This window comes from Cryptomeria japonica, chromosome 1, assembly GCF_030272615.1.
Source record: "Cryptomeria japonica chromosome 1, Sugi_1.0, whole genome shotgun sequence".
NCBI lineage: Eukaryota > Viridiplantae > Streptophyta > Pinopsida > Cupressales > Cupressaceae > Cryptomeria > Cryptomeria japonica.
The window spans coordinates 230857826-230885384 of NC_081405.1; the positions used below are offsets into that span (position 1 = coordinate 230857826).

Here is a 27559-nt window from a genome sequence, read left to right on the forward strand (position 1 = left end):
ATCTATGGCAACTCCACGTAACGTGGCTGGGAGCAGCTGTACCCAGTCATCCTGGTTTGTCACTCCGTTGGCGGACCAAATGGTTTCACATGTACGGCAATGCCGTAAGGGGTCTTCCTTGCCGTACCCTGCGAACTTTGGCAATTTTTGTTTACTCGCCATCCCGGGTCGTCTTCCTAGGGGCGGCTGTGCCTGTGTCTGTGACCTTGCGCTTCTTCCTCCGATGGCGCCGATGGTGTGTCCTGCGTGGGCAACTGGAGGTACGGTGTTTTGCCTGTCGTGTGTGGCACCTACACCCGTACGGTTGCCCTCCCCTTCGCTCCCACCCGCGCCCACTCCTAGTTCCCGTTGGTGATCTTCACTCCGTGGTGTAAGGGATAAGTTTCTAAGTTGATCCCGAGTCTCTTTGAGTAGATCTCTCCTTAACCTTGTTTCTGCTAGAAACTCTTCGTGGCTCCACGCCCTACGGTGTTCTGGCGACGCGTAGAAACTTCCCTCGACTTCTGCACCCTCCGTGACACCTCCATTCTGCAGCCTTAGCGTCCGTCTCCGTTCTACTTGCTGCTCCAGAATCAAGGCCCTCTACGCGGCCTCCCACTCGTCCGTTTCTGCTTTCTTATTTCTGTCTTTATTTAATATATTTGGCATAAATCACCTCCGTACATAGCGAGCACACACCATGTACACAATTCTTTTATTTTTTTATTTTTCCCTTTCGACCACAATTTATATCAACATTGTGTCGGGATTATTACAGGGTTCAATTTCCCCTTCGCCTCTTGTTCTGTGTGCGCGTCGTCGGTCTCTGGGTTCATCTCACCGACGGGTAGGCCCGTCGCGTCCATGCGCCATCCGCGTCTTCCATTCCCGAGTACGTCTAGGCAACGACGCCAAATGTTTGCCCTCTCGAGTAAATAACTTAAAGCATACAGATAAAACACGTAATGCAGAATACTAATGCCATAGATATCAGATGCAATGTATCAAATGTTATTCCATTCATCCTTGTTGTTCTCCACAAGTTACATTCGGAAGTATATAAAGATGTCGAGGGGGTGCGAGCGCCAACCGTTGCATCGCAACTGCCACCCCTCGGTTGCCAACTGACCAACACAATTACAACTTAATTAACTAGTTTTATTTCCGTGTACAATATTGCCGCCAACAATTTGTACTATTGTCATTAATATGCTAGTTGTAATAGCAAATTTCTAGATCTATAAATAGTTGTGCTCTTTCCATGAGAGGCAAGCGTTTTTCTCTCATCTCATTCTTTCGCTTTACTAACATTGTTATTAGAGTCAAGTTCTGTCTTGTGAAAGAAGTTGGTAAAAGGAAATTGTAGGTTGAAGTTACACGGTTGTAACTAGAGCATGACACAATGATGTCTATAAAAATGTGATGGAGAGGTCAAAAATCATAGGAAAAATGTGCAAGAATATTAGTAAAAAATTCAAGTTTCAAATATTCCTTTTTAGTCTACGAATTAAGTCTAGTTGTGAGGGTTTTGCACTATCATATGGGAGACAGAATCTCATGCAAAAAATAGAAAGTTCACAAGTTTCTTTAGTTGTGGGAGGAATTGTAGAAGAAAATTGTTTTGCAAGAATCATAGGTAGTAGATAGGTAGATATGGGTAGCTAAGGTACATGATTTTTCTCTATCCATGATTTTGGGCATGGATTAATAATTTCTTGTATTTATTCAATTATCACAAAACTGTAGTGGTCTCAATTTAACATGTGTATTTAAATTTTTTTTTAGTATTTGTAGGAAGTTTTAGGTTTGATAGAATTTGCAAAATTTATGTAGTAGGGTTATAGGAAAATTTTGTTTTCGAGATCCTTTTTAAAATGTTTTGGGTCATATATTCTAAGATCAAATTTGAAAATATATAGGTCAAATTAAACGGGTTGTTAAGGTTTGGATTGTGTGTCTATATATCCTTGTTTGCAATGGCAACTATACAAAATTTGGTACTACCAAAAGCACCACAAACTCTAGGAAAAATTATAATGTGTGGATTTACAAGCTACTTATAATTACTACATGATTGTCCTAGGGATTGAATGTGATAGGATTATGCTAGGGATTGAAATTAGGCTTGCAACCTATTGTGCTTGGCACACCTTCCTTGTCTCTGACAGGAACTTCTCCATTGTTTTTTTTGACTTGCTATTTCTGAGTATTCTTACCACTAAGCTCAAAGTTTGGTGTTGACAATGAGAAAACGAAGGAGTCTGGCTCCCGAAATTTTCCCAAGGCCAATAATTATCCCTTATTTCATCTTAAAAACATTCAAGGCCAAAAGCCATACACGACCTACTATCCTCGATAAAAATCCCGAATTTCGAATTGCTTAAAGTATTTGCAGAGTAACAAAGATTGGCTTAGAATTTGCGTTTTCATTCACCCTTACCTTTGTAGTGAAAAGGTCCGAAGTTCCACCTTCAAGCAATTAAGGGTGCGGAGATAAAGTTCGATCTTCCTAAGATCAAAATCATTGTTTTTTGCCTCTTTTGTCCACACCTCTCGATAATGCTGATAGAAACACCAAAAGAGTGGTGTTAAGCCTTTTTAAAGTTCGGCATATCTCAACCCCTTCTAATGCCGAAAATAACACCGATAAATATTTGGTAGAATTCGCTTTGTCAACAAGTTAAGTGCCAGGATTTCAAAGGGTGAAGGCGAAATAGAGTTGTTTGTTTCCTCCACTTTGCTTTTGCTTGATAAAAACACCAAAAGGGGGGCACCAAATAAAAGCGCTTAAGAAGAAATAAAGTTAGTTTTTTTTAAAGGGCGAAATCATATGTTGTTTTTTATCACTCTTGTTGGAGTCAAAAAAAATCTCGAAAAAAGGTCCGAGATTGTTTTTTAACTAAGTTACCGGTTCTTTCCCTTTTGGCCTGGGTTCAGAATCTGGTTCTTGCCCGGGCCGGGTTCGGAATCTGGTTCTCCTTGGGTTCCTCCCGGGTCCTTCCCAGGTGGCTGGGTTCCCTGTGGGTCTTGCGTCGCAGAACCCACAGGGAACCCGGCCACCTGGGAAGGACTCGGGTGGAACCCAGGTCGAACCCAGGAGGACCTGGGTTAACCCAGGAGGACCCGCGTGAACCCAGGCTCGTGGTTTCCAAAAAATAGGGCCACGGGTCAAAAAAACAATGAAAAAGACTATTTAAAATAGTTTTTTTATAATAAAACTCTAATTCGCCCCTTTATGACTTTTTAAAAAAGACTTGAAACTTGAATATTATCTTTTTTGCAAATTATGAATATGATATTAGACTTTAGTTATTAGTTTATTGATTACATTTGCGATATATGAATATTTATTGGCATTGGCAATTAATAATTATGGATTTATGATTTATGATTTATGATTTATGTATGGAAAGTCACATTGTATATTTTATTTTTGTATGGATTGTATATATTGAACATATATATAATATATGGGTATATATATATATATATATATATGTATGGACGAACCCATACCTGTACCCAAGATTTTTTTTTTGCCGAATCCACGAATCCGTACCCGAATCCGAACCTAAACTGGTAACTTAGTTTTTTAAAGAAAAAACATCAAAACACTTGAAATCAGAAAATGCAAAATGAAGCAAGAGGGAGCGTAGCTTATAACATTTTTATCGCGATTCCTAAGGTTGAGGGAAGGGCCGATAAAGCCCCTCGATAAGGCGTTTCAACTTTCAAAACAACAAATTTCAAAATATAAATTGGAGCTTGACATTTCTTTTTTACGACAATTGTATGTTTGTTTTCATCCCTGCTAGCACCACGAAAAACATCGAAACTGGTGTTAGGTCATTTTAAAATCAAAAGTAAAAATGACTTGACCTATCGTTTTTTTTCTTTGCCCTTGTTTGACCCATGAAAACACCGAAAGAAGAATAAAGCATTTAACCCTTGCAAAATGAAATAAAAATTCGGCATTAAGGAGTAATGTCCACGTTTTTTTAGGTGTTAGCTCTTGATAAACTCGATCGAAACACTGAAAGAAGAGTCATCTCTTAAAACGTTTGAAATGAGGAAGATCAAATTTTGGTCTTTTTAAGAGTAAAATCATAAGGCATCCTTGTTTTAGCCGAAAATAATATTGAAGTCGTGTTGAGTCCTTCAAAATGGTCAAGCCTAAGTTCGGCATTCTAAGTGCGTGAGGTTTATGTGCTTCTTTCCATACCTTGTCTTTGTAATTAAAACACCGAAAAGTGTTCACATTAAAGCAAAGGGGGCAAATAAAGTTCCAAGAAATTTCCACATCAGAAGATGCTTTTCCAAGATATCAACAAGCATTTCTGATTAATAAAGATAAAATCAGAGTTTGCTAACATCAATTCTCTAGAAATGAGGGTTTGTTAACACTCATTTATGTGTTTAGGATCATTCCACAATTATGATCAAAGAGTTTTCTTTGCCTTTGTAGCATATGTCTGGGAGAGAAGCGCGAGATGATTGAACGTTGATGAAGGACATCTCAGCGGCTTGAAGAAGCCAAGGATTCAAGACATGGGAAAATCACAATCAAGGCACAAAATGCTACCCAGGAGTATGCAGCGACAGAAAATGAACAATTGGAAATAACAGAGAATGAATTTGTTTGAAAAGGCAATAGATTTATTGCAAGATGACTACTTGTGGGCCCAGTTTAATATAAATTCAAAAGGCTACCACAAGTTAGTTATTTACCAGCTACCAAATCTACCTTTTTGTGCCTCAAGCGCAGTAAAACTTTGTCTTCTAGTAAGATTAATTGAAAATAGTTGCAAGTAGCTGAAAAGGTAGTTGGAGGTAGTTGTAATCATTAACCAGAATGTTGTCAGAGCTTCTAGAAGGCAGATTAGAGCCATTGATGGGTTAAATCTTGGCCTTTGATTCAAAATGTAAAATCTATGAAAGGCTAGTGCCTCTCTCATTGTAACAGGTTAGGTAGTTAGGATTTTTACAGCTTGCAGTTAGAATTAGGAGTAGAAGTACAACAGAGTAGAAATTGTTGGATATAAATTGTTTTAATGGCAGTTGAAGCAAGTGAATAAACATTGAAGCATGGTGTTTTGCCATTTGTTTTCTTCTATTGACATGGTTTCTTTTCATCAAATTAGCTAATGTTCAGCGATTCTAATAATGAAGTGTGAGGGTATTTGATTTGATTTCGGGTTCATATTATTAGAGACGTGCTAATTGTAAGTCTTTGTGTATGGTTAGTTTGAACCTATCGTTGTTCTTAGTTCAACTATGAGTGTTTATCTTGGATTGTGCCAAAAGTGGGTATCTAGATGAATGTTTGTGGTCTGAAAATCCTTTCAATCCCTTGAAGCTTGCACTATTCCTTTGGGGTTGTGAGTATAACTCTGGCTAATCAAGAACTAGTTTATGTGAAATTTGTCTACCCACAACACCAACCGTTACTATCATTGTCCTTAAGATTCCTAAACCCTAATCCTTTTGTTATTTATTTTCCCAGTTTGAGTATCAAAGCATTACCAGATGTAGGCCAGCTTGTAGCATTCGTAAGCCCCTTGTGTTTACCAGCAAAACACATCAACCGCTAAGTTATCCTGAGTAAGTCAAGACCTGACATTTGGAACTTTGAGGTTATCCACTATGATCAATCCGAACAGCATTAGGGATTTCCGTATTCAAGAGAGAATAGGATACACTCGACATTCTATTCAGTGTTGACCGAAAGCAACAATTTTCACCCATCAACACAACCAACTTAGACTATTTTGTCAAGCATCCCCATGAAGCCCTTTTATTACTCAAGTTATCTGTAATGTCCCCGTTTTTGCGCCTTTCTAAGCATAAGTTTTTTTAGAGGTTAGCCTATTATTCATGGTCTTTGTAGGCTAATAGAGTGTTTACAAGACCCTTTGTGGGTGATTCGGGGCTTTTCAATGGACCCTTGTGTTGTTTATCTCAATACTTTCCATCCTAGAGATATAGTCGTTTGGTGGCTCGCCTTCTAGAGGTCTTTCAGGCTCCGTTTTCCAGGAGTCTTCCTGGTGGTATTTCAACCAATGTGGTCAATTTTAAGGTTGACGTACCTCTCAGTTTTTGGGATATTAAAGCTTAATTTTTTGTCGGCCAAATTATGGAAATGATTAAATTAAAGGTTTTATTTAGTTGGGATGGAGTTATATTTTGGGGTTTTGATCATTGGTTTTAGTGAAAAATATGGAGACAATAAAAAGTTATGGAAATTTCGGCTGTGTGCATGTTTGTAAAATTGATAAATGGGTTTTCAACACTCCTCACCAATGAAATTTCACATTAAAAATCATGGTGATATTTATGTTTGTGGGAATGATATCTAATCAAAAGTTGTTGTCATTTAGTTTCCTCAAGTTCACAATTTATGTTGAGGAATTTTCTGGATTATTCGCAGTTAAATGTGAACATGTATGTGTTGAGAAAATAAGAAAATAAAGAAAACATAAGGAGTTATAAAAATTCACAACTCACAACAAGTTGATGAGAAAGGTTGTACGTTGTGACAAGTTGATATGAGATGGTTGTGAGGAGTAAAAAGTTGATCAAATAAGGCTGTGAAATTTTTTTAAAAAGTAACTCAGAAGAAAGGGGTTGTGAAAAGTTAAACTCACAATTCACAAGTTGAGATTGTTAGTTTTGAAAACCTAAGGTACCCAAAGAACCTATTATGGGAACATATTTGAGGCATGTGAATTGTTTAACAGGAGGTTTTTGAAGAAACAAGGTCTCATGGCATAATCCTAATGCAGGTTCTGCCCAAAATAGATTTGTTGGAAAGGTTTTAAAAACTTTCAAGCAGATGCAATTGGCAGAAGTAAAGCTCAAATTCAACAACCTTTGACACAATCATCTTTGTGCATGTGAGAATGTGGGGAGAATTAGAGGTGTGAAATGTTTGTAGAAAACACCTCAATGGTATGGACATCCATCAAAACATAATAGTTGGGAGATTTTTATGAGCTGCTATAGTTACAGGTGCTATGCTAACTTGCATATAAAATGTGGAAGCATAGGCGAGTCATGTGAACTGTTTGACAGAATAAATCAGGTCTGCACCAAAGTTGGGAGCATTGGAGCAGACTATGGGCCTCCATCGAGGCATGTGAAATGTTTGACAAAATTCCTCCAAGAGATGTCATCTCATGGAATGCAAATAATTGCAAGAGTGAACAAATGGAATTGGGGAAAAAGCCATAGAAAGTTTCAAGAAAATGCAACTGACATATGCAAACTAATTCCTCATGCCATCATCTTCCCTACTCACGCGTAAATAAAAACTTTGGAATAGTGCTTGCACACTTGTCAAAGTATAAGTGATATGGCCAATTTTAGATAGATACTATGGTTGGAAATGCCTTAGGCAGATCTACAGTCAAATGTGTAACCACAGACAAGGTGTGAGCACTTTTTGATAGATGCATCTAGCAAATATGGTCTCATTGCATTCTATTGCTGCTGAAACAGATACAAAATAGACTTATTGAAAATACTTTGGAAATTTTCAAGAAAATGTAAATGACTATATTCTTGTGTAAGCACAGATGGGAGATTAGGAACAGTAATAGATCTCATCATAACAAAATGGTTTACATTGATGGCCTATGGATAGACATGAAAGTGTTAAACATTTGCATTGGTGTTACATGCTTCCTACCAAAATATGGAATGCGCCCTAGAAAAAGGAAGAAAATAACAGATTGCTTCCTAGCTTGTAATTCTACCCAAATTCTACAAAATCAGAAGACCTACCATGTGAAACAACAATGGCAGTGAAGACGAGGCACAATCTGGAGCAGAACAGGGAGGGCAGTGCTGCTGATACTGAATTCCCACAAGGGATCCCTACCATGGAGCAAATCCAGAGTATCAACACAGAGGTCAAGACGATCCTGAACCAGATTGAAAGCCTGGTGCTGCTCCTTGATCTGAAGGCCATCATTGATGAGGTTAAAGAGCTGAAATGAAGGATGGACGTTTGTGATACTTAGATTATCAGTATTAACAAATTTTGCCTGCAGGTTCTTCACAGCTCGGCTTTGACTCTCTCCCTCCTGAGAGAGTGTACTGCGGACAATGATGCTGATAAGGAGGCCAAGGAACTGTATAAGTTCCTCTTCAATGAATGGAACAGGGTTGTAGATATGACAGGGGTTTGCAAGTCGACCCCTTAGGTCTTTTTTTCTGTTGGTTTTGGTTGGGGTTGGTGTCCCTTGTTTTGTTGGTTCGAACTCTTGGTGTTTATTGGTTCTAAAAGACTTTGGCTTTTAACTGTTTTTTGTGTTGTTATAGTGCTGTAAGGGTGCTATTGATAGTTCATGCTATTTAAAGGGTCAGTGCCCTAGTTCTCACTGCTTTTTAAATCAAAAACAATAAACAATGACAGTCACAGACAATAAAATAAAATTACACCTAATGATATTTCATGCTAACGGTATCTTAGTGTATGATGCACACAATCTCAATGGTCTCTTTGAGACTATTTTAGGTAATAGGGCACTAAAACCCATTATGAAGAAGAGACCAATCATCCTAACGAGATCTACATTTGTTGGATCAAGTGCCTATGTAGCCTATTGGACAAGGAGTAATGCTATAACATGGGATGACCCAAAGCACTCCATTCCATCGATACTAAACTTTGATCTATTTAGGATGCCTATGGTGGATACAGACATACACAGTTTCTTGATGGATACAGACATACACAGTTTCTTGAAGGATACCACAAAGGACCTATGTAATAGATGGACTTAGTTGGGTGCATTTTATCTATTTTCAGGGCAATATTTTCATAATGGCATCATCATGTAGGAGATATACCTTTGAGATTCAATTCCAATAATCTATGTTCACTATCATTTGAGGCTTATTCAACAATGAATCTTATAGCTAGGACTATGTTTTTCACATTCCCTTAAGACCTCATTTATTCTTCTTTTATCATTGCCTATGAACTATGATTAATTTATCAAGGACTCAAATGAATGGTATCATGCAAAAGGTGACCTTTTTCTAGACAATGGGAAAACTACAAGCTCATTGAGGGATGATAGAAAAACTTTCAAGCAAATTCAATTTACAGTAATAAAGAGGCACTGAAATCGTTTGACAAAATGCTTTGCAGAAATGTGCTTTCTTGGACAGTTATGAACATATGATATGCACATAATGTATTTGTTAAAAATGCATTCGAAAGACATGTTAGATAGTCCAAGTAAAAGGCACACTCTAACTATTGTGTCCTGGTTAAACATATGACAATCTCAATGATTGTGAAGTGAAATGGGAAAGCAAGTGATTCATCAAGGATGAACAACCAAATCAAATTTATGCAAAGGTGGTGGTCTTAATTCTTCTGGCATTGTTTGTTAGAGAAGAACAACTTAATTATGTTGGCTGTTGTTTCATGTTTTATATTGACATGTTCATTTACATGACTCTATGATACTCATTGTCTAGGCTTATACTCACTCCAATTGTTTTGGCTTGGCTTATATGAATGAGTTTGTAATGTCCCCTTTTTAGCTTGTTCCTATTTTTGAACGATTAGCCTATTATTTTGATCCTCGTAGGCTAATGAGTGTGGACAAAGGGTCTTTTGAGGCAGAGATTTGGTCAATAGAGGTTCTCATCTTCTCCAGTATTCTGTATGTTCCGTTTTGATGTTCGTTTGGCTTCATTTAGACTTCATTTGCTATACTTACTATTTATAGTAAGTTAGAGGTTGATCGAGAAGGACCCTTACTATTTTTAGCAAGAGCATCTGGTCATATGGTGATTAGCAGTGTTGACTCCCATTTCAGACGACATAGCAAAATAATAAGTATTTTGGGAGATATTAATGTTTAATTGGCCTAAATAATAATTATTTATTAAAAGGATATATTATTAAGTTATAACTTAACTTAATAATTGAGGATCAAGTCATCATTGAAAGGGGGCCATTAATACAATTAATTATGGGGTCCATTATTAATGAGAAATTAAAAGATTTCCTAAGTCTAAATGAAAATAGCATTTTAAATGTTATTTAAATTGCTTTATTGGAAATCGAACCATCTGGAGAATATAAGAGTCTTCAAGCTAAATCGAATTCATTGTGTGATTGTTATTTCTTTCAACTTGAAGCTGGAGAGCATTGGGATTTGGAGAGACCAAGGGTTTCTGCAAGTTTTCAGAGTTTTTTGGCATTGGAGTGCATAGCTACTTCATTGTGACAGCTACATGAGGTGGTGAAATATCTTTTGAGGGTTGCTTTTGAGTTGGTTGTAACCAGCAGTCAAATTTGTACAAATTGGAGGAAGATCGATCAAGGTTTTTGAGCAGATTTTTTGTGAAGTGCAGAATAATTATGGGGCTGTGTTAATTCAACGCTGGGCACAATAATTACAGGCCGTACAGCCTTTTCACACTCAGCCGTACTCTCTTCTGCCCTAGTCGTACTCTTCTAGAGGTGAAGTGAATATTTTTGAAGGTGGGGAAGTTAATCACTGCAGCAGGTTGGAATCTAAATCAAACCCAGCAGTGGCTGCCAGCAAGCAGGTTTTAATTTAATGAACCTCATCCTCCATTTGGAAATGCATTTGGTTGTAAGAATTGTTGAACAAGTTCAATGAAGGAAGGGGAGGTTGCATGATAAATGTTTGATATAATGCCTATGGTTATAATCTTCATAGATAGCATAACAGTTTGCATGCCAACTGTTTCAGTTAATGTCTAGTTGCTGTAGGTGCATATTTACATCGTGTTGGTCATCTATTTGCATTCAAAAAAGACAAAGAATAGCATTTACACCTTACTTATTCAATTTAATGATCATTGCAAGCCTTTAAACTTCATTTACATGCATCAAAAGTAATTGCAAACCAACTGAAGTCAAAACACCAAGTACAAATATTGTATGGAAAGTGTTTGACAATATTCCTTGAAGTTCAAATAAGCAAAAACAGGGTCAGATTAGACAAGGGATATTATAGAGTTCACTTGACCTATATCATATATTTCAATAGAACTGCCACATTTTTAATGTGATTTCTCCATATGTCATGTATACATTTATGAGGAAGACCTGAGCCAAAGCATGGGAATCTTTGGTTGGTGTTCTGTTATGTATCTTTAGCTGAGGTGATTCGATAATTTATTGACAGTCCAAAGAAGTATAAAGGTTGTTCCATTTGGTATGAGATGTTGTCCATTATAATTTGTTAAGGATGCCATTCAAATCTTATGAAGGAAAATCAATAAAGTAGCAGTGGTTTATTCAAATAGTAGAGGAAAGTGGGATGGCAAGACAAAATAGTGGTTGCCTTCAAATTGCTTTCCACATTGACAATTTGGTGTTTTTGTCAAAAGGTGGTAACTTTGCATTATGCATGGATGGAAATTCAGATCTTGTGATAAACTGGGCAATGTACACTTGGCACATTCTCTGGAGTTTTCTTTCAAGAATGTTGAGTTATGGATGTGTTGCAACAATTACACTTTGTCATGCTTATGGAGAACCTCAGGATAATTTGTTCATTTCAACATGAAGATAAATTTTCTGTGTTCTTCAATGGCTAAGCAATGAGATGGCAACCAAGGGTAATTGAAGTAGATGAAGATGGAGAAGTACCTCAATGTAACCCATAACTTGAAAACTATAGGTTTCATTTCTAAGTTGTTTTGTTTAAGTGATTTGTGTCACATGTTTGTAACCAAGTTAGAAAATAAGCTTTGTTTATGCAAAAGTTGAGTGATTTCTAAGGAAAATAAAGCTTATTTTATTCTTCTCAAAATACAAAGGTGTTTATCTAAGGAGTTACTAGTTAGTTATCGGGGAGACCCTTTAAATACAAGGCTATTTGTAATGTAAGGAGACTTTTATAGAAGGGAAACTCTGGAGAAGTTTTAAGAGAGACTTTGAAGAACTTTTATGTTCACACCATGTACAGAAAGGATTTTGGAATTGTGTAATTTGAAAAGATAATTAAGAATGCATTCTAGTTCGTATGTTCTAATTGTGTTCCTCTGTTATCATTGTCAATTTCTTGTATGTTAAATTGGTAATCTTTTTATGCATGTGTAAAAAATTGGTAATCTATGCAATTGATGTAATGAGACCATCATCTTGGTGTCTTGGTTTGAATGTGTCGAAGCAATCTATCTCTTCGTATGTTGAGATTTGTCATTCTTCTTTCATCATCATTGCATGTCAAAACTTACTTTATGCTAAAATCCCCTTTGTAATCATTATTAGTCACGATGTCCTATTTGGTATTCATATGTCTATGGCCTGCCAGTAGGGTTTTTGTTGTCTTTTCTCTTTTAGTTGTCTTTCTCGGTTTTGTACTTTCAGGTTAGAGTACCCAAAAACTTAAAAACCCCCATCATACAAGGGAGCTGCCCCTCTCAAATGCACATGAAGATTGCAATTCATAAGCAATTTCTCCAACTGTTGGAACATTTGTCATTTCCTATTGGGCAAGTCAATTGGAAATCTGGAATGACAAATTTGTTTACCAACACAGTGCAAGCATATGGTGTAGGATTTATTTTCAATCAAAAATATAAAAATCTTTTGCTTGGCATTGAAGTGCATTTCATCCTTTTTGCCCTAGGTGAATCCAAAAAGACACTACTAATTTTATTCAGTACAAGCATAAAACAGCCCCCCAAAAATTGTAAATAACAAGTATTTTGTACTGATTAGGCTAGTTTTTACTTATAGGGAACTTCCTCTTCTAATTAAAAGAGTGGTTCTACTGCATATCTATTATGCTTTGTGTTGTATGGAAAGGTGCAAAGTAAAATGCTAACAAGATATTCACATTTTATTCCTTTGTAAGGATCAACATTCTTTCATGCTGATACGCTCATAAGAGAAAAACACATATATGGTTCCTACTTCTATGTATTCGTTGCTTTTGATTTAATAGTCTACTCTTTGAGATCTAAAAAAACACATATATGGTTCTACTCCTCTTTGCAACATAGGAATTTTTCCTACAACTAAACAACAATTGCTCAATGTACTGATATCTTTGATCTCAAGCATTTCTGTCTTTAATCACTCTTTTTCATGTTTTCTAAGCTGCTCAAACTTTGACTGGTTCTTCTTCTCCCAGATACAAATGGATGAACAACAAAGACCAAGTGGAATACCAGTCACATTATTTACTCTTCAGTCTATATATGCACTTAGCGATGATGATAAACTTGAATTTGAATATGAATCAGGGAACATGAATCTGCAGGTAATCACTAAGCAGCTTGTTATGAAAGTTTAGTTTTGTTATTAATAATTTGAATTTTCAATGGATTATCTGTGCAGATGAACGAGTATACTTCTCAACCTGAGATATCACGTGAGGTATTGATCTAGAATTGTTTGAGATTGCACTTTCTGTTAAAACACTGAGTGTGTCACAGATTTACATTTGTGAAATTCACATCTAATTTGGTCAATGCAGGTGGATGTCTTCCTGCACAAGTTCCACTCAATTCCAGCTTTCACTGCAAATCTAACAGTTGAACTGTTTAACAGATCAACAATGACTTAAAATTTTGAGGAAAGTTCTTATTAAGATGGGTAGAAGAGGAAACTTTGCATTTTGAGAAGGATATATGTAAAATTTGGTTCTTCAAAATGTTTGAAAGAAAACTGGAAAGCTTTATGATTAAATTACGTGTGATAAGAGGATATTGAAAAGAATATTATGAATGATCTATGAAACCAAAGAACTGAAAATATAAGCAGGTAAGTCAGAGAATCTGGGTCGATCTGATTTCCATATATTTGATTGGATGGCTATGATGTATCTAGCATGATGAAATAGTTGTGCATCAAGGGTCAGAAAGTTTTATTTAAGAGGACTGCAAAATATCTCATTGCAATATACATCTATAGACCACAATACAGCAAAATAACGTTTCAAGAGTCTTATCTGTTTTCATGTGATTACTCTGGGTTGTAAAGTGAAAAGACTTGTCCGCATGGGCTAATTTCCTTCCTACATTATTATTTGTATATTAAGGTACGAACAGAAGATACCTCAAAGGTTTGAACTTCACATATATTGAAGTCAATGGCAATCAGAATTGTAATTTGTAATCATATGCTATTTACAATTGTTTTCTGTATGCTAGATTGTTCCATGTAGTCGGTATTAATTGTATGAATAAACTGTCCAATAGGATGAGCTCGAGTGGAAACAATATTGGGTCTTTCATAAGGGTATCCAGGTTCAAATTCCCATGATGTTAGCCTTAATAAATGATTTGATTGAAGCATGCTAAACAGACTTTGAGTTGCCCTTTAGATAAAAAGTTTTGATCTGAAATTATCTGGACAAACATTCAGATTCAGTTGGTGAGTGGTTCAGCCATCCTATGAGTAAGTTTCGAATCAAAATCAAATTAAAACAGAAAACAGGTGAGTCGCATAGGATTGAAGATTTGTCAAACAATGACATGTTTGGTTAGGTCTAAGTGTTACTGTTTCAGGTGCAGTTGGTTGAATGTATCAGTTATCCTATCAATTGAGTTCAAATCAGATTCAGATCATAAATAGAGGAAGAACGAGTGAGCCATGTAGAATCAAAGATCTATCTTATAGTAACATTCTGTTGGCTATGACCATTGACAAAATCTTAGTTGATGAGAGCATATTTGACAAATGGATTTGGTGGTTAGTGAAGGATGCGCCTAATCTGGCTCGAAAACTGCAGAATTACCTTCATGTTATACAAATAGTGAAAAAATAGCGGTCAGCTATTTTTGCCGAGATTTGTTATTTTTGACTTACCTTTGTGTTATGTGTGAATCATGCCGTTTTTTGAGCTAGAATAGCTACAGCTGTTAGTGAAATGGTCTCATCTACAACAAAATAGTAGAGCCAATGTTTTTCTAGGAATTTTAATCAGTTTTTCTTTCGATGTCTTTGTATGGGAGATCCAGCAATTGCTCTTGTCAACTCTTGTGCTCATCCACTAGCTTAGATACGTTCACTGGGATATTTTTTTAGTGCATTCATTCAAGGGTAAAGAGATAAGATCTCATTTGATAATTGTATCCTCCAGATTTTAAAGAAGTCGGATCTTCTATTTTGGGGGTCTTCTAAAGGGGAGAGAAATACTTAAAGAAATTCAAACAAGGATTCTAATCCTAAGCAAATGCACAAAAAAGTTAAAGTTAATTTCTTCTTATGAATGCGTAATGCAACTCACAAGTTAATATGAATGCACAATGCAACTCACAAAAACCATTGGATTCACAATAATTTTAAAGGAGAATAAGTAGAGAAATATAGTTTGTAATTGGCAAATTAGTAAGAGAAGAATGGAGGAGGACACTAGCTCTGTATTGGAGCAATGATAACTGAACACAAACGAGAAGACCACAAGGATTGAGATTGAGGAAACCAGACAGACTTTGATCTGAGCGTATTGAGGATGCAGATCAATTTGGTAGAAGATTGCCGGGCCTGCTAAAAAAGAAATTGAATGCCCAAAAGGTTCAATCAAACATTGTATATCTATTTTGTAGAAAGTAGAGAGTGATCAATTCCAATTCTCAAAGTGTGAACAATTTCTGATTATCAATGTAATGGGATGAGAGATATTTAAGTGTTGTCCTGTTTTCATTGTTGGTGTGTAAGTTTGTCATACCATAGCGATAAAGGTATTGTCACTTCAATGAGTACTATTTACATTTAGTGTTCCTGTTGCCTTGAGAACAACATTAGGATGGCATTTGTTTTGGGTATGGAAGTTTATCCCCATCATTGGTATTAGAGCATGAGTATGTGAGATTGTTTACATCAAGTGGTATTAGAGCCTAAAAGGTCTGGGAGGAGAAAGTTGAGAGCCTAAAAAGGTTTGGGTAAGAAGTTCGTTATGTTCATAGATATTTAGGAAAGTGTGTATTACAGATTGACAAATTAATAAGAACTTGGGTGCCAAAAGATTGGGCAGGGGGAAAGAGAAGAAAAACCCTAGGTGAGGTATCAAGAAGTCAAGAAGAGAAAAGATTGAAAATTGCAACAAAATGTTTGGAAATGAAGTTTTGAGATGGGAAATATAAAGGCAAATAAAAGCAAGCAAGATGCAGAGTTTGATAGAGAGATTGTAAAGTTGAGTAGAGATTTAGAGAGGTGTAAGATAACGGTAAAACAGTGGCTTGAAGAAAGAAGCCAGGAATATGTTTGGTGTTGGCCGATGAGAAAGGTGATGTGGCCTATAAAGTTGATTGTGAAGAAGAGAAGGCAAAGGATGGTTGCCTTGAAAGGAGAAGATGAAAGCATGAGGAAAACCTTGAGGGGTTTGGACAATAGGAAGTCGCCAAAAGAGCAATGTACACTGGAAGAGGTGACAAAATTTCTTAGGGTGGAGGACATGAGGAGAAATAATGAAGTATGGAGAGATGTAGAAAACACTTAAAAGAAGTAACACGAGAGGAAAGTGTCCATGAAGAAGGCACTTATGGAGACATTTTGGTCTCTTGTTTTGTTTGCTAATGTTGTCTGTGAATATGTGTATGCAAGAATGAGAAGTTTAATAAAGGAGGTCAAGAACAAGACCTTAAAAAGATGGGAAGAGAAGGCGACAAAAGGGCACTCATAAACAAAGATGAAGATGAGAAAGGAAGGAGGCAAGTTGCAGCTATTTGCCAAGAAGGTATAAAGAACCAATTTGCAATAGAGATGCATTGTAGAGTATCTAAGAATAAAGATGAAAATGGTATTGAAGATCTATGGGATGGTAACAAAGATTTTGAGGATGCCCTAGAACTTCATGATGCTTTAGAAGATGGTGCAGATGAAGGGAAAAGAGCTTGCAAAGTGGAAGAGTTGGCAAGTGAAGACAAGAATGAAGGAAAAACAAGACAACAACCTATTGCAAAGGTAAATTGAAGAGAATGTTGATTTTGGTCATATATGTGAAAATAAGAATATTTATATGCAAGTTAATAAAGAGAAGAGAAAATTAGAGTTATTAAATCTTGCCAAGAATCTTTGATACAAGGTGCCGAGTTGGCAAAATAAGTCAGTTGTTGAGGGGCAACAGAGAAAATGTAAACAAGAGGTTGCTCATGATAGAGGTTATGATACCAAGCAAGTACAGAGGATGAAAGCTATGACAAGTTTAAAGTGGAATGAAGAATATAGGGCAAATTGTCAAGGAGGCATAAAGAAAATGTTTTAAGGCAGAAATCAGTCCATGAATTCGAAAGGACAAGTGCAACAATAAACAAACATCAGCCTGCAACTATGAGAAATAAAGTGTGGATGGTTAAGTGTAGGATAACTGTAGATGAAAGTGGAGTTGCAAGACATAGAGATGATTCAAATGAATACAAGATATGAGGATAATTTCAAGCTAAATGAACATGGGAGCATGATGAAGACAACAACGAATGGGAAGGAAAAAGATGATATAAATAAAGATAAAGAAATAGAAGTATTGACGAAGGAAATGCCAAAGAAGAATACTGAGATAGTTGGAGTAGACTGGGAGAAGCTTGAGGAGAACACATGCAAGGTGAAGGGTAAACAAGTTGAATTAGATGGATCTAATTATGATGCTTTTGAATCCTTGTACGATTTTGTTGAACAAAAGAGTTTGAAAGAAGAAGATGAGAAGGATGTGGAACCAAGTAGTGATAATGAGATGTATGAATGTGAGATGGAGTTTTGGAGGCTTGCAGATGAGAAAGATATTAGAAGGAGACAATATAAAAAGAGAAAGGAAAACAAAGAAAATCATGTTGAAAAGCTCAAAAATAACAATTATGAGTGTGGAATGGATCCAAAGAAGCGGTTGGATGAGAGTAATGAAAAACAAAAGTGGACAGTCAAGACATGGTATAATGATGGCGTGGAAAGTGGAGAGCAAGAAGGTGGTGTAAACAAAAATAGAGAAGCAGATGTAGGAGCAATAATGTTAACAGAGGACATAGGAAAACACATGCATAATAAAGAGTTTGCAAATATGGAAATGGATAGAGTAGCCAACACAAATAGTGAGAAAGATTTGTCGATAGAACAAGAATGGATGGAAAGCTTGGAGGAATGAAGACAAGTGGAACATTGAAGGACATAAAGATGAAGATTGCAGCTCATGATCAAGAGGTTCTTGTAGAGCTACATGGAAAGGTAACATTGCTTTACATTCTTTTGATATGTTGAGTAGTGAGAAGTTTGGAAAGAAAAATGAAGTAGGATATCTAGATTCTAGAAAGGATGTTGTGAATTATGAAGTAAATGAGGAAGCCAAAGGTGATTTACTATTGGAGATGCTAGTTAGTGAGGAAGAATGGGTGGGTAAGATGACTAATACAAGTGAGAAGATAAATATTGGAGTATGGGATGAATAGATAACTTATTTTATACGTTGTGAAGATGATGCTCTTGAGACAGGGGGTGCAAATTTATACAAGACCGCAAAAAATTCTGATAAAGTTGAGCGAGAGATGAAAAGGGAAGAGTAGAATAATGAACAACAATATTGGGAAAAATAGGGCATATGTTCCAGAATGATGCTAGAAGTGGAAGAAAAAGTATAGGGCGGAATAATTTTTGATTCATGTTCTCATGTGCAGGAGCAAATGCTTTCTTTTGCTTAGGGGCATTGGATTTTTCTCTTTAATTTTTTTTGGTTTATTTTATTTCAATCTTATTGGTGGGAATCAATTTGGGTAAAGGTAGATCTTGTCACCACATGGGTAGTAAATTGGGTAGTCAATATAGTTTCCTTCGATAGAAGGAAGTGAATGCTTGAGGACGATTGGAATATTAATGATCAAAGTAGATAAAGTGGAACAGTTTGGAGGTAAAGGAAGGGATGAAAAGAATCGGTTATGAACATTAGAGGCAGAGGGGGGTTGATCCATCAATGTAGATGGAAAGGTGAAATAGTTACATGAACGTGTATGAAAGGAGATGAATGGGTAGAAGGGGAGTATCAACCCAAAGAGAATAAGCAGAGAAATGTGCAGAGAGATATAGTTTGTAAGTGGCAAATAGGTAAGAGCATAATGGAGGACACTAGCTTTGTATTGGAGCAATGATAATCAAAGACAAATAAAAAGACCGTAAGGATTGTGATTGAGGAAACCAGACAAGATTTGTGTTCCAAACATATTGGGGATGCATATTGATTTGGCAGAAGATTGTCAGGCTTGGTCATAAGGAAATTGAATCCCCAAAAGGTTTGATGAAACATAGTATATCTATTTTGTAGAAAGTAGAGAGTGATCAATTCCTATTCTCAGATTGTGTACAGTTTCTGATTATCAATGTAATGGAATGAGAGATATTTGAGTGTTTGTAGGCTCTATTTTCATTGTTGGTGTGTAAGTCTGTCGTATTTGAGCAATAAAGCTCCTGTCACTTCAGTGATTACTATTTACATTTTGTGTTCCTGTTGCCTTGAGAACAACATTAGGATGGCATTTGTTTTGGGTATAGAAGTTTATGCCCATCATTTGGCATCAGAGCATGAGAATGTGAGATTGTTTCCATGAAGTGGTATTAGAGCATGAGTATGTGAGATTATTTCCATCAAAAGTTCTATTAGAAACAATGAAGTTTGATATTATTATTGATTGGATATGAAATATTGACAAGATTGAGCAATCGTTGTTTTTGAATAAGACTCTATGATCATGCATCCAATGTATGAGAGTCTATGCCTCAGTCAGATGGTTGTGTCTAATTATATCTGTATACTCCTATTGTAACCATTGGTGTTGTATTTGAATATTAGCTTTGTGTATATGTGTCCTCCACCTTGCCATCAGATGGGTCCTCACCCTCCTCTCACTTGGTTGTTTATTGGCTCATGTGAGCACCACAGTTATGAAGAAAAATATAAAACAATCATTTGATGCCTCCGTGCAAGTAAAACCTCTTTTAATAGCCACCAAATAGGCATGATGTGAGGAGTTGTATCTCTTCCAGCATGTCAATTACTTAATCACACAACTAACTGGACTTTGCTTACTAATAAGGCGATTAACTAATTCATTTGAATTATTAGTTCTACCCTTAACAATGATAATCTTACATATCTTGATAGATCTATTTATCTTCTTCTTGGACAATGATGAATGTGAGACGATCTCCTGCCTTAGATCGTCTTGTTTCATTCTGTTGGAATTATTGTCATTGATGCCAAGTGTATGAGAAAGGTTGTTAGAATAATGTCATTGTCATTGATTGGATTTAAAGAAAGTATTTGGTGAAATCACAGAGGTAAGAAACCCTGCAAGTCAAAAGAACAATAGATTTGCATTCATATAACATGCAGCTGTTGAATAGGGGACCATAGTCTTGTCATAATTACTGTAGTGTACTGGAGGAGATGTTATTTTTTTGGTTGAATATTTGGAGCCCCTAAGAATAAGAGATTTAATAAACAGTGACTAGAACATGTTAATGAGCATCAGTTTTGGAGTCCCTAAGAAAAAATAGATTTAATAAACAGTGATTGGAAGATGTTAATTAGCATCAATGATTTAACTTATACATGAACCGATTTAGAAGGGAGCAATTCTTAAATATGTAGCAAAGTAATGAGTAAGATGAGTAACTTTATTTAAGAGATGGAGCGGAGTAAGTACAATGATTATTATAAGAGGGTATATAAATTATAAAGGTACAAATTATATTCATTAAGGCAACAATTCATTATGCTTAAAGGTTGCAATTACATTTGAGATAAAAAGATGTGATTAAGGAATCAAAGACAACCACAATTTATTTATTAATGAAAGTCAAACTAAGTCAGGTTCATACAAAGAGAAGTTAGCAGAGCCAAAGTCACCACAAAACTAATCAAAGACAGAATTAAGAAAAAGCATATAAGACAAAAGCATCATTAAGGCAACAATTCATTATGCTTAAAGGCTGCAATTACATTTGAGATAAAAAGATGTGATTAAGGAATCAAAGACAACCACAATTTATTTATTAATGAAAGTCAAACTAAGTCAGGTTCATACAAAGAGAAGTTAGCAGAGCCAAAGTCACTACAAAACTAATCAAAGACAGAATTAAGAAAAAGCATATAAGACAAAAGCATCATTAAGGCAACAATTCATTATGCTTAAAGGCCGCAATTACATTTGAGATAAAACGATGTGATTAAGGAATCAAAGACAACCACAATTTATTTATTAATGAAAGTCAAACTAAGTCAGGTTCATACAAAGAGAAGTCAACAGAGCCAAAGTCACCACAAAACTAATCAAAGACAAAATTAAGAAAAAGCATATAAGACAAAAGCATCATTAAGACAACAATTCATTATGCTTAAAGGCTGCAATTACATTTGAGATAAAAAGATGTGATTAAGGAATCAAAGACAACCACAATTTATTTATTAATGAAAGTCAAACTAAGTCAGGTTCATACAAAGAGAAGTTAGCAGAGCCAAAGTCACCACAAAACTAATCAAAGACAGAATTAAGAAAAAGCATATAAGACAAAAGCACACAAGACAAAAGATGTAGCAAGTTAAAATCAACGATCAGTATTATTGAAAGGCTGCAATTCATAAAGACATTAGTTATACTCATTTAAAGGCAACGATACTTTGTGAAGGGACCAGAATTTGATTGAAAGGATTCAAGATCAAAATGACATTAGTAATTAAGGGGTGCCTCTTTTGGTGAGATACGCATGTTCTCATAAAGTCTTAGAGATGCCTCTCTTGGGATATTTACAAGATATATAAAGAATATGAGTGAAGGATAAAAGGTTTAGAAAAAAACACAGAAATGTCATTTTTGATATTAAGTAAATTTATATAGAAATAAAAGAATATCTTCGAGATAAAAAAAACAAATTAAAATTGATTACCTAAGAAAATTTTAGTTAACAAAGGGCATACCCATTGAAAATATTCTCTCTTTAGTGAAGGATGCTTCTCCTCACTCAGCCATGAGGATATAAAAGGAATCAGATTTCTGTAGATAAATTGGAGACATGTGTCGAGTTAGAAAGACAATCAAACAAATATGCCAAGGGTAATATATGAGAAGTTTATAGAATATACATATGAAGTGTTTGATTACTTCATGGCAAGTTCAAAATTAGACTTTATAAGCAGTTTTGTGTAGACTCTATGAGCATTATTGTGAAGATATTGTGAGACTTGTGAGGGTTCCATGCAAAGTTAAAGAAGACATTGAAGAAGAATTTGAAGTGTATTGAGGTAAGTTTTGAGAAAAATAGTATGACAGATTTATAAGAGTGTTACGAGGAGATTGTGATTAGTTGTGTGGCAAATTTGTTGTCACCGTAATAGCAGTTTGGAGAATGAAACTTGTGAAGAATAGGATCATCCATCATCCATTAAAAGGTGGAAATTAGAATTAGGGGTTGGTGCCTCTAACTGAATGAGGGGTTGGTGCCCCTAGTGGGCAAATGCTCACAAATTAGAATGAGGGGTTGGTGCCTCTAGTGGGAAAGTTTCTCACAAACAAGAATGAGGGGTCGATGCCTCTAGTGGGTTGATACCTACAAATTTAAAGAAGAGTTTCTTGTATATAAGGAAGCAATTTTGTCGTGGTTTTCTCCCATAAGGGTTTCCTTGTATATATCTTGTGTTCTACTTGTGTTCATAATAATTAGATCACATGTGAATGTTAATATGCAATGAATATGCTTTGGGATAAAGATAGATGTTTATAATATTAAGTTAAAAAAGTAAAAGTTTGTTATATTGATTCACCCGCTCCCCCCCTCTTAGTATAACCACGTTTTCAACAATTGGTATCAGAGCGGGTTCCTTCGAAAAAGTCTAACTTGAAGGTAGATCAAAAGAACACTATTGGAAAGAAGAAAGGTAATAAAGTAAAAAGTGCCAAGAGAGATATTGTGAACAAAGCACCTAGTACAAGTGCTGAAGGGAAAGACTATGAATGTCATTTTGTGAGTAAAGAAGATGAGTCAAAACAATTTGATGAGAGTAATGACATGAATCTTGAAAGTGATGATGAAGATAGCTTTGAAGAGGAGCTATATTGTTCCATAGATGAAATAGAGAGACTTAGGAACAAGGTTCTAAAATACAAGCACATGTTTCAAGTAGAATGCACCAAGACCAAATCTTTTGAACAAGTAGGAAAAGAGATCATCAATTTGAAAATTCAAATTGATGAGGCAAAGAAAATGGAAGAAGAGATGAGGTCAAAATTGAAGGAAATAGAAGAAACTTGTGAACAACTCTAATCTGAGGTAGCCTCTCTAAACTATAAATTAGAGAAAACAACCATCAAAATGAATAAATTTGGGAAAAGATCCAAAACCTTGGAAGATATTAGTAATAGCCAAAGAACATCATATAACAGAGAAGGGCTAGGTTATGAAGAGAACTCAAAGAGCTATGTTGATACACTCAAAAGTATCATCAAAGAAGAAAGTAGCAAAGTAGAAGAAGAGTCATCTAAGAAATCAGAAGAGGAAGTAGAAAAATATGTCGAAGTAATGATAAATGCTATCAAGAATAAAGAAACCAAGAAGAGTTTAGTTCCACAAAACTCAAGCAATCCTTCAAAGGACGGGGTCAAAAGGGTACTCCCCCTAAAACATATTCACATAAATAGGAACAAGAGTAACTTCATTGGTTATTGTTTTACATGCAAACATTTTGGTCATAAAGAAAAAGAATGCAGAACTAAAGGTAGACCTACTTGAGAATAGAAAAGAAACATAAATATTTTTGGATGGAATAACATAAACTACAATTCATGGTATCCTCAACTAAATTATAGTATTGAATGTTACAAGTGCAATAACTATAATCACATAGTGCAATTTTGCAGAAGTGGTTTTGTGAAATCACCTAGACAACACATGATGAAGGATTTCATGACCAAGCAAAAGGGAAGACCTATAAAATTATAGAAGAAGAAGATAAAGGAAAGAGAGGAAGAAACCAATGCAAGTGCAAATTGCATTTCATATGCCTCCTAGTTCATGAAAGGAAGCACAAGTTTAGGGGGAGCTAATTATGCTATTATTCTTTAACCCCATGGAGAAAACAATGAGATTATGAAGAAAAGTTGATGTCTTGAAGATAGAAACAAAAATTGAAGAGAGTAATCTACTTGTTGGTATCAAGGAAAAATAATGAATTGATATCTACATTGGCCAAAGAACACATTATGAAAATTTTGATGGGCCTAGCCTTTCAAACATTATCAAAGATAGAAAGTCTTTGACACAAGAACTTGTTCATAAAGGACAAATGTGGCTTCTATGGAAAAGAAGAATAAGAAGAGACGAGATGCAACAAAGGACTACTAGACATGTTGAAGATTTGGGAAAGATTAACCTTTCATCATAGCATGAGAAGATATGAAAAAGTAAGTGGTGAAGATATCTTAATAAGACACTTTTCATAAACCCTTATTAGAAAATAGTGATGATCTAAGAGTCTCTTTTTTAAAGGGCATGCTTGTATATTCACATTTGACAAGTATGGGTTGGCAAAAGAATAATTAGCTTGATTGAAGAAAAGCTGATTGTGCTTATGTTCAACTTCACATTAAAGGAGTCCCTATCAATGTATTGATACCTTAAAAGACATGGATATATGATAAGCATTCCTTCATCATAAATATCAAAGAGGAGAATTACAACAAAGAGGAAATGATTGCATTGATGCCAAGATAATCATGCAAGGAATCTTCAAAAGAGAATTTAAAGCATAAATAGAAGAAACCACATGCACAATAGATCAACAACAAAGGGAAAGAATGGATTGGCATATACACGGATCTAGATGATAAAAGATTGCATGCTCTTGACCATGAAATGAAGAAATTGAAGACTTTGAAGAACAAATAATGAGTTGTCATTTGAGATCAAGTGACGATAGAAGAAACTTCCATACAAGAGGACTGCAAAGAGTAGAAGGGAAATCATTTTGATGTGGAAATAAAAAAACTTGAAGATAAGAAGACTCTCTCAAAGAGATGGAAAGATGATCTTCTTGGATAGAGAAAGAAGAGGTAAGAATTCAAAAGAAGGTGATGGACCAACTAAAAATTCCTTGTGAAACTCAGAAGATAATATTCTTTTGAACAACCATAGAGGAAGTTTGTTACCCAAGAAAACCAGGATACAAAAGCTCAAGCCATTCAAGAAAGATGTGTTGGTATTTTGGTATGGTTTTGTCATTGATGTCAACACCTACTAAACACTTATCAACTCTGGCACTTTCGAGAATCAGCAACATTCACCGACAAGCAAGTGACTTATGCACAGTCACCGGTATCTGGTACACTGGTAGGATATAATGATCACTGACACTTAGAAGGGCATGGAAAACACTTGGTTATGTCGAAGACATCGTGTGGACACCTTGTCTTGGAGTTTTGTTTAGTGGTATCTTCGTATTTGCATATTTGTTGTTACCGACAAATAGGTCCAGGTTACACCGGCAGGTTTATCTTTTCCAGATTAGCATGGCACGCTATGAAGATGACTTATTATTGTTGTAAATGCATTAAGCCGACATGGTGAATCGGTTATTGCATCGGGTATTAATTGATTTGTAAATTAATTTTATTGTATTATCCTTTAGAGTCGACCTACTAAAATTGGTCTTAGGGTATGGTATAAATGTAAGATCTTATTTGTAAGATTGAATGTGGAATGCGAAAAAGGATTGTGTGAAGGTATATGCGAGAATAAGCAGAGCTATACACGCAGATATCATTTGAAAATTGAAGGAGGATTTTTGTGAAGACAATCAAAACTACACCGGTACTAAATCCAACATATGAAGATGCTATTTTGAGCAGTACATTCTTATTGGATTTAACCATCCAATTGTAGTCAGTGTGACTCTTATTTTGTGATTGAGTAGTGAGCTCTAGGCACTTGGGCTTTCTGCATGTGCAGACCCCATTTGTATACACTTACTATCTGTAGTAGTATCATCTGTTTGTGGGTAAGGTTTCCCACCATGGTTTTTCCCCTTACAGGGTTTCCACATACAAATATTGGTGTTATGTGTTGTGGATGACTTTGTCTTTTGTTTCATGCATTAATCTTTACTGGTATTGCAATTAACTGTTAAAACTGTCTACTGACATATTAGACTGGTTTATCGATATTAAGCATTAAGTTGGTTAAGTTGTTTTTGGTTTGAATTTGTTAGACAACTGATTCACCCCCCCCCCCCCCACCCCCGCTCTCAGTTGTCTCTAGGACCTAACAATTGGTATCAGAGCCTAGTCCTCTTTTGCATAAGTTTAACAACTTGAGGAGATCCAATGTCTACTAACTATTTCAAGAAGGACAGTCCTAAACTTGATAGAACCAACTATGCCATATGGAAGATCAGAATGGAGACACATTTAAATTGCATTGGAAAGGACATCTGGGATGTTACAAAGAATGGTTATACTGCTCCTACTCCTGGTCAGCCTAATCCACCTACCTTGGGAAAAGATGAGGAAAATAATTGCAAAGCAAGAGAAGCACTTTTGAGCGCATTATCTGATTAGCAAATCATGGGATTATCAGATAGGTCTACTACTAAAGCTATTTGGGATCATTTGGAAACACTGAATGAAGGAGATTCCACAGTCAAAATTGCAAAACTTGAAAGCTTTCGGGTCAGGTATGAACATCTGAAAATGGAAGAAGATGAAAGGATTTATGCTTTTATGGAAAGAGTAAATGAGATTGTTTTGGGTATTAAATGTTGTGGAGGAACCTTAAGTGAGGATGAAATTATTTCAAAAGTTTTAAGAGGATTGCCACCGGCATATAAAATTAAAGTCACTTCTATAAATGAGTTAAGAACAATGCCTAATACATCAGTAACTAGGGATACATTGATTGGAAAACTTTCAGCTTTTGAAATTGAAGAATTTAGTCTCGTTGCTACTATAAAGACAGATTTAGCCTTTAAAGCATCTACATCATTTGCACCATCATTTGACAAATCAGATTGGAAAGCCTTTTATGCAAGAAAACTTGAAGCACTATTTGCAAGGAAAATGCCGAAAGGTCCAGTTGGAAGTAAGTATGAAGGTAAAGCACCCTTTAAATGTTTTAACTACAATAAGATTGGTCATATGACTTCAAGATGCCCTGATAGACATGCTAGACTAAGAGAAGAAGCTAGAAGAACATACAAGCCTAACCTTGAATATCAAAGATACATATTCAAGAAGAGTAAAGACAAATCTTGTTACATTGTTGATGAAGGAGTGACTGATGATTCTGATGAGGATCCGACAGACAATGGATGGGTTTTTGTTGCTATAATAGAAGATCAACCGACACCTACTGCTCAACCGGTAGAACATGCCTTGGCAACTAAAGTTGAAGTAAAGGATGAGTGGATCATTGATTCAAGATGCTCACATCATATGACAGGAGATAAAGGTAAATTCTTGAACTTTCAAGAATACAATGGAGGCTTAGTAAGATTTGGAGATGTTAAAGCTTGTTTGATCAAAGGTAAGGGTACAATATCTCTTGATGGTAAGAATAATACTGACAATGTCTACTATGTTGAAGGTTTAAAACATAAGCTTTTGA

The 27559-nt window shown here is 35.7% G+C and overlaps 1 protein-coding gene across 1 annotated transcript in view; it reads left to right on the forward strand.

Moving 5' to 3' along the window:
- LOC131035339 (mitotic spindle checkpoint protein MAD1) overlaps positions 1-14107 on the forward strand; it is a 301909-nt gene extending 287802 nt beyond the window's left edge. The window contains exons 14-16 of the mRNA XM_057967016.2: positions 13119-13247; positions 13325-13363; positions 13464-14107. Coding sequence (XP_057822999.2) covers positions 13119-13247; positions 13325-13363; positions 13464-13553 — 258 coding nt within the window. The 3' untranslated portion in view covers positions 13554-14107. The remainder of the gene's footprint in view (positions 1-13118; positions 13248-13324; positions 13364-13463) is intronic.
- Positions 14108-27559: the final 13452 nt, after the last annotated feature.